At 49.5% G+C, this 14895-nt stretch overlaps 1 protein-coding gene across 3 annotated transcripts in view; it reads right to left on the bottom strand.

Moving 5' to 3' along the window:
• NRK (Nik related kinase) overlaps positions 1-14677 on the bottom strand; it is a 91372-nt gene extending 76695 nt beyond the window's left edge. For 2 of the 3 annotated variants that reach the window (XM_032196045.1, XM_032196046.1), the window contains exons 1-2: positions 14438-14677; positions 10623-10688 (exon numbers count right to left, since the gene is read on the bottom strand). In XM_032196045.1, the coding sequence (XP_032051936.1) occupies positions 10623-10688; positions 14438-14494 (123 nt within the window). In that variant the 5' untranslated portion in view covers positions 14495-14677. Of the gene's footprint in view, positions 1-261; positions 267-10622; positions 10689-14437 lie in introns of those variants that run through there. The other variant, XM_032196047.1, reaches the window with a different exon arrangement.
• Positions 14678-14895: the final 218 nt, after the last annotated feature.

Raw genomic sequence — 14895 nt, 5'->3', positions numbered from 1 at the left:
TGCTTCATCACCAGCTCCACGCACACGCCCAGTTACGTAAAAGCACCCATAAAGCAGCCCCGAGCAAGCGGGTTGGAAATACCAAGCCTCAGAAGCCCATCTGCAGAAATGAATGGCTACACTGATGGTAAACAGAGATAAAGTTGAGAGAATAATGGGGAAAACAAAAGAAATCCAGAGGCAAAGCTCTCCGTCATCTCATGGCTTTCAAACCCTGCTTGCTCATAAGGCTTCCTTCAGCGGGTGCTGATGTACAAACACAGACATTGTCCTCTTCCTCCTCCTCCTCATCATCTTCCTCGGCAGCCAGGCCAGGAGCCAGCCCCAACCCTCTGCAAACACCTAGGGAAGAGCACAGACAGCAGCAGCCTGCCCCAGGGGGTGAAAAATGCCGAAGCAGCAGCTTCCCCATTTCTCTTCCCGGTCCTGCCCAGGTTTGCAGGAGATCCCTGAGTGAACACGCACCGTGAGATCCTGGGGACTTCTCCCATTGCACAATGACTGCAGCAAGCAGACAGTGCAGGTAACAGGGCGCTGCACAATGACATTCACATTGCTTGCTTGGCAGTAAAGGAAGCCAGAAAGGAAGGAAAACCCACTGCTGGCACACAAACACCAGGAATGGGCAGGAACCACCCCTCTGGAAGTTCAGGCAGTGTTTACACACAGCAGGACGCAGCCGGCCGTGCTCCCCATTAATGATCACTGCACCGTCCCCATCCCAAACCCCACTGGCGCCTACAGTCCCCATTCGGCCCCAGCCCCATGGGAGAGCTCAGCGCTGCCTTCGCCAAGCCTGTCGGAGTCAGCCTGGAAGCCCAGCTTTGCAACACAAAAGCTATCTTTAATACCAATCACATTGAAAGGGAGAGGCCGGCCAGCACTCTGTACCGTGCCCAGCGCAGGGTGCTGCAGCTCCCACGGCTCAGAAAGCCGAGCTGCCTTGCCTCGCTCTGACACTCAGAACCCATCTGCAGGGCAGACAGGACAAGTGTCACACAGCACCGAGATGCACCCTGGGCTGATGGGACGTTTTCTTTCATTCTTGGCCAGAGATCTGTGATCTTGGAAGAAGTCAAACAACATCACACGAACACACGAGGAATTTGTTGCCATTCTGACCAGCCTCACGGATGCGTTATTAGGGGCTCTGCAAACCTACAAAGTGCTCAGCCCCCACCTGATCGCACACATCTGCAGGTGCAGATCCCTGTGCCAACAGGGAAGTACTCTAACAATTTCAACACGCAAGGCACGAACACAGGCTGTGCAAGGTCTTTTACCAGGTGGGTACCTAAAGTCTAACACGTTACAAAGAAAGGAAGACAATAAGATAGGAAAGGGTGAATCCTAAATCCTCTCTCTCTCTCTAACCTTTATTCGCCAGCCCATGGGATCAGAGACCTGAGTTTCCAGCCTTTGTTTTGCAACTTCCTTTATTCAAAACATTTCTGAGTAAAGCCTTTCAAGCGTCTAAGAGAAAGGAAGGTTGGTGCATCTCTTTATTCCTTCATCCTCTCTCCATACTCAGGGAGAGTAGGCTACAGTACGTGTAGTTCCTCCAGGTCCAACCTCTTTTTCTGCCAAGGAAACAGTCCCGGTTGGGCATCCAGAAATCCACCGTGTCCTGTGCACATACAAGCCCCCTCACCACAGCGTGAGCAGGAGCTCAGCGTGTCTGGGAAACGCCAGGCCTCTTTAGTCTGAGCTGCACGTGCACAAGAAGCCCAGTGTCTCCTGGACACGCTATGTCCCTGGCACGCACCGCCCGTGATGCCCGAGCAGCCTGGGGCTCGGCAGCTGCCGGCTCGCCAGGCACAGCGCAGGCAGCAAGTGTTGGCACGGCTGCTGCCCCACAGCAGGCTGGCTGCCTTCCACCGGGACAGACAACAAAACCTGGGCTTCTGGAAGCAACTCACCCTTCGTCAAAAAGGAGTCGTGCAGGAGGAAGGGAGCGGTGCACCCGAGCCGCGCGTCGGCGCTGCCCGTCCTCTTCTGCAGGGCAAACGGCACGGCCGGGCTCAGCTCCCCGGCAGCAAGTGGTGCTCAGCGGGGATCCTGCACCTCGGCAAAGGCACCAAGGGTCCTCAGCACCTCGCTCTGCCCCCGATACCAATAAAGGGACAACCAGGTGTCTGCTGATGGTACTTGGCTGCTGGGCGCAAAGAAGCCTCTCGCGATAAATATTTCATCTTAGGCTGCAAAAAGCAAATATTAAAGCAAAGAAATTTTCTCCCGGCTCTTCTCTTTTTTTTCCATGTTGCAAGACAACACCATGGACAATCTGTTTAAATAATACATTACAGAGTCCATTATCTAAACCATAGGCATATTTATTTTATACTGTTTTTGTTGCATATTTTAGCATAATTGTTCACAGGTTTAAAGGAAAGAATAAAACAAGAGAGGACAAATCTGCCATGGCAGAAAAAATGAGTAAATTGGTTATTCTTTTGCCATTATTTTTAAACACCAGGAAAAATAATCCACGCCAAAATCTAGCATAATAAACAAGAAAGCTAGAAAGTTCAAGTTCAGTAATATTTATATTTTCAGAAGGCAACCACACATCTCTTTTATGCCCTTTTCCTCAAAATATTTACATAAAAATACAAGAAAAAAAATGACATCAAAACTGCTGGGAACAAATGCAGCAAGTGAATAACTGTAAAGCCACAAAATGGAATTTAGACAATTCCAGTATTCAGTAAAACTCCACAAAATGCCTGTATTTTGCCAACTGCTCTCGCTTTCAGTTGTAAACATTCCTTACAAGATGGAAATTCAGAACTCTAAGAGTTCATTAATATTTACATATTTATTCCAGCGATGCCAAATTACTTCAGTATGACGGCGTCTTCCTTTAGGACGTGCAGCAATACAGACAACGCATGAAATATTAAATATCCAGCTAAACTCAAGTGTGTGCTCAGAAGAACGAAGCAAACAAAATGCCGTGTTTTGACGTTGCTGAAGCAAGGTTTCCAAATGAAAGCCAACCCATTTCATAAAATTTTGCCACTGTTTCTGTTGAACTGAATGGGTTTTGGTTCAGATGGAACCGTTTTGGAGCAGCACGATGCCACTTCTCCCCGGTCAGCTGGAGAAGCACACTAATTCCTTTCAAAGAGAACCACAAACACTGCACAAAAATAAGGACTAACACCATCTGGGGGCGTTCACGGAGAGGTTGGACCTGGTGCTTAGGGACATGGTTTAGTGGTGACATTGGTGGTAGGGGGATGGTTGGACCAGATGGTCTTGGAGGGCTCTTCCTACCTTAATGACTCTATGAATTCATGTGTTTTTGAGAAAGCAGAGTTTCGAGGCAGCTCAGAGCCTCGGCTGACCCTATTAAAGCCTGGATAACAAACAGCACGGCAGGAATTGCTCTGTGCACTCTTTGCCTCCAAAGCCTGGCTCTTCCACAGAGGTAGAAGGCAGCAGTGCTCCTCAAAAGATACTGCCCATACAGACAAAGTAGCAGAAAACAAGAGCCTGGAGCAAGAAGAAAAGCTAGATCTGAACTGCAGCTGCTCATGTCAACCCCTCTCTTGGCTTTATGAGAAATTCTTCTTATATGATGGGAGCACCTAACAGCACAGGCACAGATCACGTGCTGGCCTTACATCTTGGCTCATATGATCGCTTGTGTAGGGGCTGAGAAGGCCACAAAGTTTGCTACAGAGGATGTCTTCTGGCTTGTTTTTCCCTTAAACACTCAGAAGTTTCTAAGGCTTCATGCTTTGTAGGGGAAAAAGAAGGGGATGAGACAGGCCTTTGAAAAGGTGCTTCTAAAACAAATCTTTAAAGCACATGGAGGCTTTAAAAATTTAAAAAAAGCATCCTACAAACAGCTGAGAAGTAGTTTCTTCTTCAACTTTATTCTCAAGACCCATATTCACAGCCCTGCACAGGCCAGAAAAATTCGCACTGGCCAGCAGCCTGAGAACAGCTGAACTCCAGACAGGAGAAGGATTTGACCACGGTTAGGGACATGACCATGTGAAACCACTTACTGGAAACTGCAACACAACAGGACGAGGGGCCGACCTGCGCCTGTGCCTACTGACGGGGCAAGCTGTCCGACCCGAGCTCGCAATGAAAGCCGGCTTTTCAGCTCCGTTTCCTCACAAATGCCTCGGAAGGGCAGGATTACCAACTGCCCGACCAGGGTTTGCTGCTGTCTGTCCATCCGTCCGGGCAGCTGCAGCCTCAATAGCTGTGCTGCGGCCAGACACTGCCCTGTTTGGCCCCGAGCCCTGCAGAAAGACCCTGGCTGTGCCCAGTGCCCTGTTCAGCAGGGCACCAGAGCTGTGGCACCCCAAAACGCCCCCAGCAGTGTCCCTGCATTTGGGGAGCGAGGCAGAGAAGCTGCAGGGATCGGTGGCAGCGTGCTCGAGCATCACCGAGTGCAAGAACCGACCACATACAAAACCTTCCTGGCACAGGCATCCAAGTGCTTTTAATTGCTGCTGGGTGGCCAAAGGGCAAAATTATACCTTGACAGCTACAGGTACTAGCTGACATCACTGGTGCTTCTTACAGGGTTATTTCAGGACTGCTCTACATGAGGATGGAGGCTCACAGGGGGAGTGAGTGCAAGCTGACCTCTGCTGTGACAGCATTTCAGCATTTCACTGGGGCAGAACGAACCCCATGTGTTTTGCAGCTCAGACTGACATCAATTCCATAGGCCTGCGACTCGTTCAGAAATAAGGAAAGTTACTAAAGCTAGCCTGAAACAGCATTCAAACACCTAGAAACCGCACACTGGATTTTCTGCTTCTTAAAACCAAGGAACATGGTCTCATTCATTCACCCCAGTAGCTCATTACATGCCCAGAGAGGTTTTTTGGGCTGCACAAAGACCATTTCTCCTAAGTTTTCCCTCAATTCCGCTAATTCTTCCTAAGGAAGAGATAGCACAGACAATAAATGTTTCAGGGTAGGCGAGGCATGGTAAAACTCAAGCACACAAAGTGCTGGTCCCTCTGATCTATATCTTCACGTGGGCATTAATCCAGGAGCTGCCGAGCAGTTGGAGGGATTGAAACCAAAGTCACCAGCGATGTGCTGAAGAGGGGAAATTAAGAGGCTGAGCTTTTCATTTCCTCCTGTGCCTGTGTTGTCACCAGTGCAATTTTATCATGTGCTGTTACCTTCAAAATACCATGCCCCAGTGCATCTGAGCTCAAAACGCCAGCAGATTATGACAAAAATGTACTACGCTCTCCCAGGCGGACATTCAAGTCAAAAACACGGAGGAGATGGGAGCAGCAGGCCTGACTACAAATTATTTGCAAGGGTTTACTATTCTCCAATGGCTGATATGGCACATCTAATTATTGTGCATTGCTCTGCTCAGTCAAAGAGCCTTTATTGTATTAGAAGCACTTCACAGCTCAGAGGGTTTTTCACATCCTTGCTCTTCTATTTTTGATAAACTAGCCCTACATTTAAGAATCTTAATTGAATTCCTCTAAAATATTCACTAACCAGAACCAAGACGTTATGACTTGCTAATTAATTTCACATGTATGATCCACTGTTTTAAATTCCAGGGCTGAGTAAAGCACGTGGCCAGCTATGTGAAGGTACTCAGGAGCTGCAGGCAGCTGGGAGAGGAGGGACAAACACATCCAGTAGGTATTTCACAGGTGTTATTACAGATCAGAGGCACGAGTTAAATATCAGAACACCCAACCATGCCTCCCTAGCGTATTTGATGATATTACAACCATTAGATATTAGGCTTTCAGGGCAACCCGTTCATAAGCACGACAGCATTTCAGATCTCAGGACAACAGCACGAGCACATATCGAGCTCAGACTTATTCCTGAAGGAAACCCCGTTGCCAGGATTAGCAGCTCACCTCCCTTCGTTGCTCACACTGCTGAACGAAGGATGCACACAATGACTGGATGACCCCCCCAGTACGCCTCAGCAGTACTTTTTTATGCACTCCTACCTACAATTAACCAGCTTTTCAGGGGGACAAGCTAATCAGCTATGCTATTACAAACCAAACAAAGCAAATGAATAGACAACCAAGCACTTGTCCCAACTGCTGGTGGAACAGAAAGCAGCATTTATCATTTCTGTGAAGAACAAGTAGTTTCCCCACTCAATTTACCACAACCTCAGTGCCCTGAAGGCTATGATTGCCTTTAAAACCATAACTGACCACGAACGGTAACAAAACACCCTAAGACTATGTGGCATTTTAATGTCTCTGTTTGCAGCAGTCTGGAGACTCTGAGATTGCGTTTCAGCCCTGAGCAACATTCCTCAGGAGGTGGCCGCTTCTGACCACCCCCAGAAGAGACACTTTGAAGTCTTCAGCTTACTCAGGACCTTCTGGATCACACTGGACATAATGGAGACGTTTCTTAAATTCAGCTTTTCATTAAGTGCCTGAAGCACTGCCATCGATTAAGGTTTCAAGTCCACAGACTTTCAACCTTGGTAAGTTAGCACGGTCTGGTGATTCTCTGCACGGAGCACCAAAACCTTCCTCGGTAACACCACAATGCTTTCGCCCTCCCCTTGCTCTCAACTACTTCAGCCAATGACTCAACGAAACGAATTATGAAGAAGACTCAGAGGACTTCCAAATTGTTTAAGATAAACAGAACAGTCACATTTGTGCTTCACTACCACCCTGCCACTGTACACCAACAGCAGAGTAACTCATAACTCATGTCAACAACTAGAGCGTGGTTCGGTGCCAAGGAGCAGTTGTATTACAAACCAGACGAGGCACCTCCTCGCTCAGACCTGCTTCCTTCGTGTATCCGAGGTCTTAGGTGACTACACAGAAATAAAGATATTGGCCGTGCAGCGACTATGGAGAGCTGTATTGCTTCCACTTTCCTCTGAGCCTCAGCAACAGCACCACTTCGTTTTCATCAGCTGCATTACTGGGACTCCACACCTTCCCTTTCAAACCCCACGGTCCCAAAACAGAGCACTCCTCCCAAGCTCTCTGTGCCCTCAGACTCTTTAGAGGTACAACCATTCCGCTCACCAAACAGCTGCAAATGTTTCATGGTTCATCGTCAGCCTGCAAGATCATGCTCCAAAAAATGTCATCCCCCGGAACATGCCAAAGCCACCGGCCTCTCACTCGCTGGGCCACCCAAAAACGCTGGCCCCACAAGAGGGATAATCCACACTGTTAGGGCAGAGGAAGTCAGAAGCCCTCAACAGGTGCCTCTGAACATCAGAGCACAAGCTCACTGTGCAGAGGCTGCTGCTGACCTCATTTGGCCCATGAAAATGTTCTTAGAAGGCTGAGGGCTGTCAGAGCACAGCTGAACTTGTAGGATGAGGAGCAATTCTCTTTATCTTGTTAACTGAAAAAACAAGGAATTGATAAACTAAGAGCCCTAAAGTCTCTCCCAGAGTAGGACGATGCACTCCAGAGCAGGGGTCTGACCCACACACTTCAACAGTGGCACCCAGATCAGGTTGCCCCTTCTCTCCCTAGCCACCTGCAATTAAAGCAGAGTACTGAAAATTAAAGGACAGAAAGCACATTAACACGGCTGCTCCCCATCGGGGTGACACCCGATGGCTATGCAGCTCTTCACAGCAATAGCGTACGGTCGTGGAAGGAGGACACCAAAGCATCCCTATAATTAAACTTCTGGAGGTCATGGGAGAAGGCAAAGAACGATTCAGCTGACAGCACGGTCAGGTCTCTGTGCAAGGTGCAGCCTCACACCCCCTGAGACCAATCCCGCAGCCACTGACTCTGTGATGCTTGTAAAAATACAACCTCTAGCAGCACACCACAGCGTACCGATACTACGGTGACTACCAGCAAACCAAAGAGGTGGCAGCTCCTAAACCGACGGGGTCTTCTACCATTTTACTGCCCCCCCAGAGGACACCTGACGGCGCTCCCCCAGGCTGCTGCGGCAGGAGACGCAAGGCAAGGGGCCTGCAGCTCAGTGGGGAAGCGAAACCCAAGAGCTTGTGGGTGACACCTCCAGCAATCCCGCTTCCTCCCAGACGACACGGCAGCTGGGCGATGCAAATCGGCGCTGACCCGGCCAAAGGTTCTCACTGATGAGCAGCTCCCCAAAAATGCTGGCCTTCAGCCTTCAGAGAGCCACCACCTGCCCCGCAGTCCCTGTGGGGCCTCGTGGGGCAGACGGAGGGGCCCGAGCAAAAAGAGGTGCAGGGGACGGGATGCTCCCAAACTCCTCCTTCCCCTTTTTAATATCTAATTCATACTTTTCGAAAGGCTGAAGTTGCCACTACTGGCATGTTTACATCCTGCTACTTCGTAAATTGTCAAAAAATCTGCTAGCCTTCAAGCACTTATTATATGCAAATCCCAACTTTATGATGTTTCTAGACAGCTCGAGCACTATGAAGGGTACAATTTATACCCCTTCTGTGTCATTTGAAAGGACGTGACCTGGAACCAGTCTAGAATGATTCACTAGGAACAATATCCTCCTTCTATAAATCCGTTAAACATTGTTTTCTAAATCTAATGATGAATCTCCAAGTTTTATTTTCATTTTTATGGAGCTGCATACATTAAAACACATAGCCTTATGAGTCATCGCTGGAGCCAACCGAGCAATTTAGTAATTCTGAACACTGTTTATTTAGCCTGAAATAAGCTTTACTTTGATTATGTGCACTACTCTGTGGATCTATTTCTGAATGTATGGAAGATTCTGATGCCTCTGAAGAATAAAAACACGTGCTAATGGCCTGACTATATATGAGGACAACAGGGAATACTGAATAACTTCAATATTTACAATCTCAAGCCTATACTCGACCTAGACAAACTACAAAATGATTCCAGTGTTCCCAATACACTCCATCACTCCTACCATTGCACAGATCAAAGGACATACTATACAGCAGTGAAAAAGCAAAGCAAGCACCAGTGCCTAACTTTTTATGGTCCCTTCAGAAGTTCTTGTTTCGCTGCAGCGGAGCTTCCCCGTGGTGCCCTCACTTGCCCTCAGCCCCACCAGCGGCTGGCTCCCCGCGCCCAGCAGTGGTGTTGCAGCAGCTCCGAGATCCACAGCGCTCCTTGCCCAGAGCTGCCAGACCCTGGTCTCGTGTGCTCAGCAGGGAGTAGCCTTTGGGTATAATTTTTAATTTTCTTTGTCAATATTTCTTACGCGTTTTGGCAGCTGACATTCAAGTGAACCACGGGATTGCTTGGAGCATTTTCTTCTGCAGCAGAGAAGCAAGCTTTGCTGCTCCTTCCCGGTGCTGCCATGATTAAGCAGCTGATTCACTCTCAACACCTTTAAATCATTACTAGATTGATTTTTTTACACTGCCAATATAAAATAAATTCAGGCACGAAAAGAAAGGGAACTTGTACAGAGGCTGTTTGGGAACTTTAGGATCTTTTACAGGCATAAATGTCTATGATTCCACCAATTACAGCACCCCTAAATGTTTCCTGGCTTCTGAGCTGCCTGTATGAACCCCTCAATCTCTACCTTCAATTTAATAATACTGACCTCAGTATGTGAATGATAATGTCAGAAACAACGCAGGCTTAATCACAGCAACAGACAAAAAGTTACATGAGAAAGATTCTGCTTCTGACATGAAAAAAACATGTATATGGGAAAGCAGAAACTCCTCAAAAGTGCTTCTGCAGAGGATTTTCCTGAATCTTTGAGAGAGCACCTACAGTTTCAAAATGCAGTCACAGCAGAACTGCCACCAGAGGATGGACTCTGAAGTGTAAGGTGTGTTCAGTGCACTACGGTCAGAGAAAGACAGAGTCCTGCATTTCTGCACGTTAGGGAACCAGTGCAGGAAGGGCTGGCATCGAGGCAAAGCCTCGTGACGCAGGAGCTTGCCAGCAGTGGGGTTTGAGGGAGAAGCAATGCCACACAGCTTCCTCCAGTGCCATCACTCTTCCCTTCTACCTCCAGCGGTCCAGCAGCATGACCTTTTCCTTACTCTTACTTCTCCAAATTGGAGCAAAGCAGGCTCATTTCCCTATTTTATCCCCTCTTACATCACTCTTAGGAAAGGCTTCACAATCAAAGAAAACTTTTCTAGCCTTATTCCTATACCTCAGTCAAAACACACATAGCATATTACGGCAGACAAGGTTTAATTGCTGGAATTTGCTGGTAGGCCTGCTTTGGTATCACAGTGACAAAGGTAATAATGGAAGCCAAAATCCTGGTAGCCTGCTCACAGAGCAGGGTTAATTCAGGCGCGTCTTGAAGAATTCTGGTGTTTTTTTAGCCTGTGCTGGGCTCACCACACAATCCAAGCCAAATTTAGCCACGACTGATGTTAATTTGTGCCAGCCGCCTATTAAATAATTTTGAAGAAGAGAAAAATAAGCACAGGACAGAAAAAGCAGGACAGAGGGAAGTCAGTACGAGAGCCAAGGCAGTTATCTGCCCTGTGGCAGAGACATGAAAATGGGTCAGGAGGAAGGGGCACAGTTTCAAAGCTGACACCATTTTGCACCACGCAGAAGAGACAGCAAGACAAAGCAGGCTATTACTGGCACAAAACTGTCCGGTTTCTGATGGGTGCTCATTTTGGCTTTAGGAAAAAACAGCTTTATCAACAATGGCATCGTAAAATAAAGAGGTGTCCAAACCTTGTAGACTTGTCCATATGTCCCGTTTCCAACAACCTGCACCAGTTCAAATATTCCTGCAGGATCCTGCAAAAAGCAGAAAAAATAACATCATTTCCAGCAGAGCAAACACTTCATAATGGAGCGTAACTGTTCACAATCAAGAAGTCTGTGCCACGTCTCCTAATGGCCTCTGTTACACACTAAAGGGGAAATAACCAAAGAACAGTGTAAGAAATAAATTTATATTAAAGTTCCCTGTCAAGTTGCTCAAAATAACTCAGAGAAGATTGCAGCATGGCAATATGGCAGGTAGAACAAATACATGGAGATGTGTGAAGAATAAAGTAATTCAATTGCTTCAGTTTAGCAGTAGAATAAGGAATAAACCCCACACTTGCTACGCTTTAGAGCACCATGCCAGCCCGCAGGCTCAGCTGCCGTCCTCTGCCATGAAACACTTGGCGTTAGCAGTGTAACAAGGAAGAGAACCTCAACAACAGAACTGGAAGATGCTCTACAAAGCATCTGTGCCTGGCTGCCTTGCAAACGGAAGCCTCTCATCCCAAACAACCTTAACACCAAACACAGGCTGAGAATGGCCAACTGGCCTGTACTGCAAACACAACCCGGTGAGTTTGACCGATGTCCTCAAGTGTACCAGGTGAGCTAATGTACATCCTGCTGGGTTAGCATCAGTTACCCTAAAATCAGCCACCGCAGCACGTGTCCTTCTCCAGCAATGAGGTCTCAAAGCCCTTCAGATTTCAGGAGAACATCCTGTCGCAAGGCACAGGCAAGGGAATGTTCACTCCTGCGTGAGTGAGCGCATTAAGAAATCTGTAGCTCCGGTTAAAACTCACTTGAGAGATTTATATAAAAACATTAAGAACTCAGGAGACCAGTTTCCTGGTTTCTGGCTGAGCCATTTATCAGTCCTGCTCATTTCTTGGGATGATATCATCGAGAGATTTATATGAAATATTATTAGTTCCATGTGTCAGTTTTACCACATCTGTTTCAGCAATCTGTCATGTCAGTTGATGCCTGTTGGTACTGCTGAGGGATGCGATACAGAAAAACAGCCTTTATCTCAGAACTCCAATTTCTATGACCCTGGATGGGAACTATATTTATTTATTTATTTATTTTATGGTACCAGGCTACATCTCCACTCCGCTTATACATTATTCTCTTAATATAAATACTGCCTTCTTCGTATCTCATCTGGAAGTTTTTACTTAGGCAAAGTCCCATTGGAAATACACAGACGCTTTTCTGAGTGGATTCTGCCTTTGCTGGCATGACTGTCATGATAAATGGCAATAGCTTTCGCTGTCAGAGCAACACAACAGAGCCTTCCACAGCTCTCACAACTGAAGGAATTGCTGAGTTCATCTGGTTTGGTCTTTAAGCTAAATGAGTTTTAATCTTATGCTTCCTGGACTGTCAACCTCACAAAACTAATTCTTTATTTTTTAAACGTAATTAGCAATGCATAAATGAGACCAAACCACTTTTGACCTGCCCGCTGCGCTGTACACGGGGCAGTGCAGCCAAACACACAGCGGCTCCCGGGACATCTCCCGGACATGGGCAATTCCCCAGGGCACACCACCACGCTGCTTCCTCGGGAGGTGTGGGCGTCGTGCTGCTCCCACACCTCGCCTGCAGAAAGCAGCACTGCTGAACTAACAGCCGTGCATGGGGCATGAAGCCCAGAGGAAGCTACATTGCGTTTTTCAGCTCCGAGCATGCCACTGTCCTGTCCCTCTCATTTAAGCGACTACTCTGTCCTCCCGCTTTTCCTCTACTCTTACTTATTATGCAAATATAATCATTTCATGTGCCTCAAAATCAGTTTCTCTCTCTCCTTCCAATCAATTTCTTTCTGATTCAGCATCTTAATAGCTCTATCTAAGGTCTCAGATGCTCCAGGGGGGGAAAAAAAAGCAAAACCCAAACAATTATCTAAATAAATGTTAGCTTTAACTTTAATATAGCTAAAATCCTCCCCCCTTTCCTTGCTAACCAATTGAGCATTGACCTCACAAGTCTCCACAGCTCCAAGCGCAGCCAAAACACTTGGCCATCTCTCTTTTAATCAGGACACAGCAGAGAGCTGAGCCTTGTTGAGAGTCATAAAGGATATTAATCTGGGCTCCGACTTTGGTCCTTGGACTGCCCTTGTTTGCCTGGCTATCAGCACTGCATCTTCCGCTGGCAGAGTCTTCCCAACCAGCCAACTTCTTAATTATCTGGGAGTTGGGCATCGCTGTTGATGTAACGCTTCCGCCCAGCTAGCATTTTAGCCTCGCCGTCCACCCAACCCTTCACCAGCCGGCCCCTGCCAAATTGCTGGGTTCACTTTGACAGATGCCAAAACGCCAGCCCGAACATCCATCACTGTAAGGTTAATTACTGTAAGGCACCGTGCCATATGGCCGGCTACCTGCTTTCTCCTGCAAGCCACGGGCAGAGCACAGCCAGACTGCTGACCCTGAGGCACCCAGGCCACGTCCACCTCCACGCACAATGCAGAGCCACGTGTGCAGCCAGAGCCTGACTGAAACACTGCTCACAACCTCTGCAGCTGAACAACAGGCAGGTGCCTGAAGCCCGGGTTCTTCTACCAGACACTTTGGGATGTAACATGGATGAAAGCCCATGATTGCCCTTGCTTCTGTCACCTGAGCACCCAGGCAGCCCAGGGAAGGAGAGCTGTGAGGGGACACTGCAGCAACACCTGCAAACCGTGGCCCTAAGCAGCTCTCTCCAGGAAAAGGGGAAGGTGAACACACATCGGGAGTGCCAAGGGCAGCGGGCACAGCTGGAGAGCGACCCACCACAGCCACTGCAACCCTCCCACCACACCTCCTGGTGGCTCACACCAGCCCCAGGAACCCCAAAGACAAGGTCAGGGGCAGTCGTTGCTCAGCTCCTGCAGGGCCCAGCCTTGCCCAAGTCCCCTCACCGCTAAGCACAAATCCTGAAGGGAGCACCCAAAGGGACGCCCCCATCCCTCCTCCTGCCAAGGCCAGGACTCCCAGTGCTTTTTTGCCTTTTTTTTTTTTTGCATGCTGCTTTTGCCACGGAGCCTGCCCGCTGGCTTGAACCACTGCTCTTTTCCAAGCTTACGCCTGTTTCTCTTCATGTATTTGAAGCTAGAAGGTTTATCTGCTAAGCTCAAAGCGAAAACTCCCATTATTTTGTCTTGCTCCTCTGACCAGAGCCAGGTTAAATGCCTGTCTGCCTGGTGCCATCCTCACCAACTTTACTGACCCTGCCGCCTTTCTCCTCCCTGCCAGGTCAGGAACACGCTCCTCGCCATGCAATTTTGTGCAAAAGCTCTTCCCAGCCCTCTTCTGATATTTTTAGCAAGAAACTTGCTTTGGTTTCTCTGTCTGGGGCTGAGTGCGTTTTACCACAGCTGAACTCTTCCCTCTTATTCTGCAGAGAGTGCCCCAGAAAAAAAAGAAATAAATAAAAATAAACCAAACAGCGTCGGTGGGACAGGGCTGCTGAGCGAGGGAGCGGCGCTGAGGGGCGTCCCGCGCCACCCGCGGCGTGACACTCCAGCGGGGCGGCTTTAACTTGGACAGCGTTAAAAAGAACGGGAAAACACCACAGGACAGCGATAAAAACGCCAAGGGGGCGACTGCTGCCTCAGCTCTCCCACACCCAGCGCCCAACAGCCCCCGTGCAGGCGTTTTTTCCCCCGACCCCCCTCAGCTTTTTGCTCCCCCTGCCCCGAGCCCCCTCTGAGGCACGGGGGGCGCCCGCTGCCGGCCGCCCCTTCCCCGCCGCCCCGCTGCCCCCCGGGGCCGCCCCCTTACCCTCAGCGCCGCCAGGTCGGTGCCGTCCAGGCTGCGGGCGGCGCAGTCCCGGGCCATGGCCGTCCCCGAGGCTCGCACCGAGCTAACTAACGGTGCTCCTCAGCCCCGAGCCCCGCGGCGGCCCGGCCGTGCCCCGGCGAGGCGGGGAGGCGGGCATGGCGGCCGCGCCGGAAAGCCCTCCCCAGTCAGCCGCGGCGGCGGAGGAGGGAGCCCCCGGGCCGGGCGGCCGCGGGCAACTTGAGCGGAGACATCGCCTCAGGAGAGCCGGGCGAGGAAGTGACGCGCCCTGACGGGACGGGACGGGGCCGGGACGGGGCCAGCAGGGCGGCCGAGGGGCCCCGCCACGCGTGGGCACCCCACGGGCACGGCGCGGTGATGGCGCCCAGGCGAAGCCCACCCGCGGGCTGCGCGTGAGGGGGCTCGGCGCTGCTGCCCTACGCGGTGCTGCTTTGTGAGAG

This window comes from Aythya fuligula, chromosome 13 (genome assembly GCF_009819795.1).
Source record: "Aythya fuligula isolate bAytFul2 chromosome 13, bAytFul2.pri, whole genome shotgun sequence".
NCBI lineage: Eukaryota > Metazoa > Chordata > Aves > Anseriformes > Anatidae > Aythya > Aythya fuligula.
The sequence above is the reverse complement of the archived record's forward strand: the minus strand, read 5'-3'. Positions and strand labels throughout refer to the sequence as shown.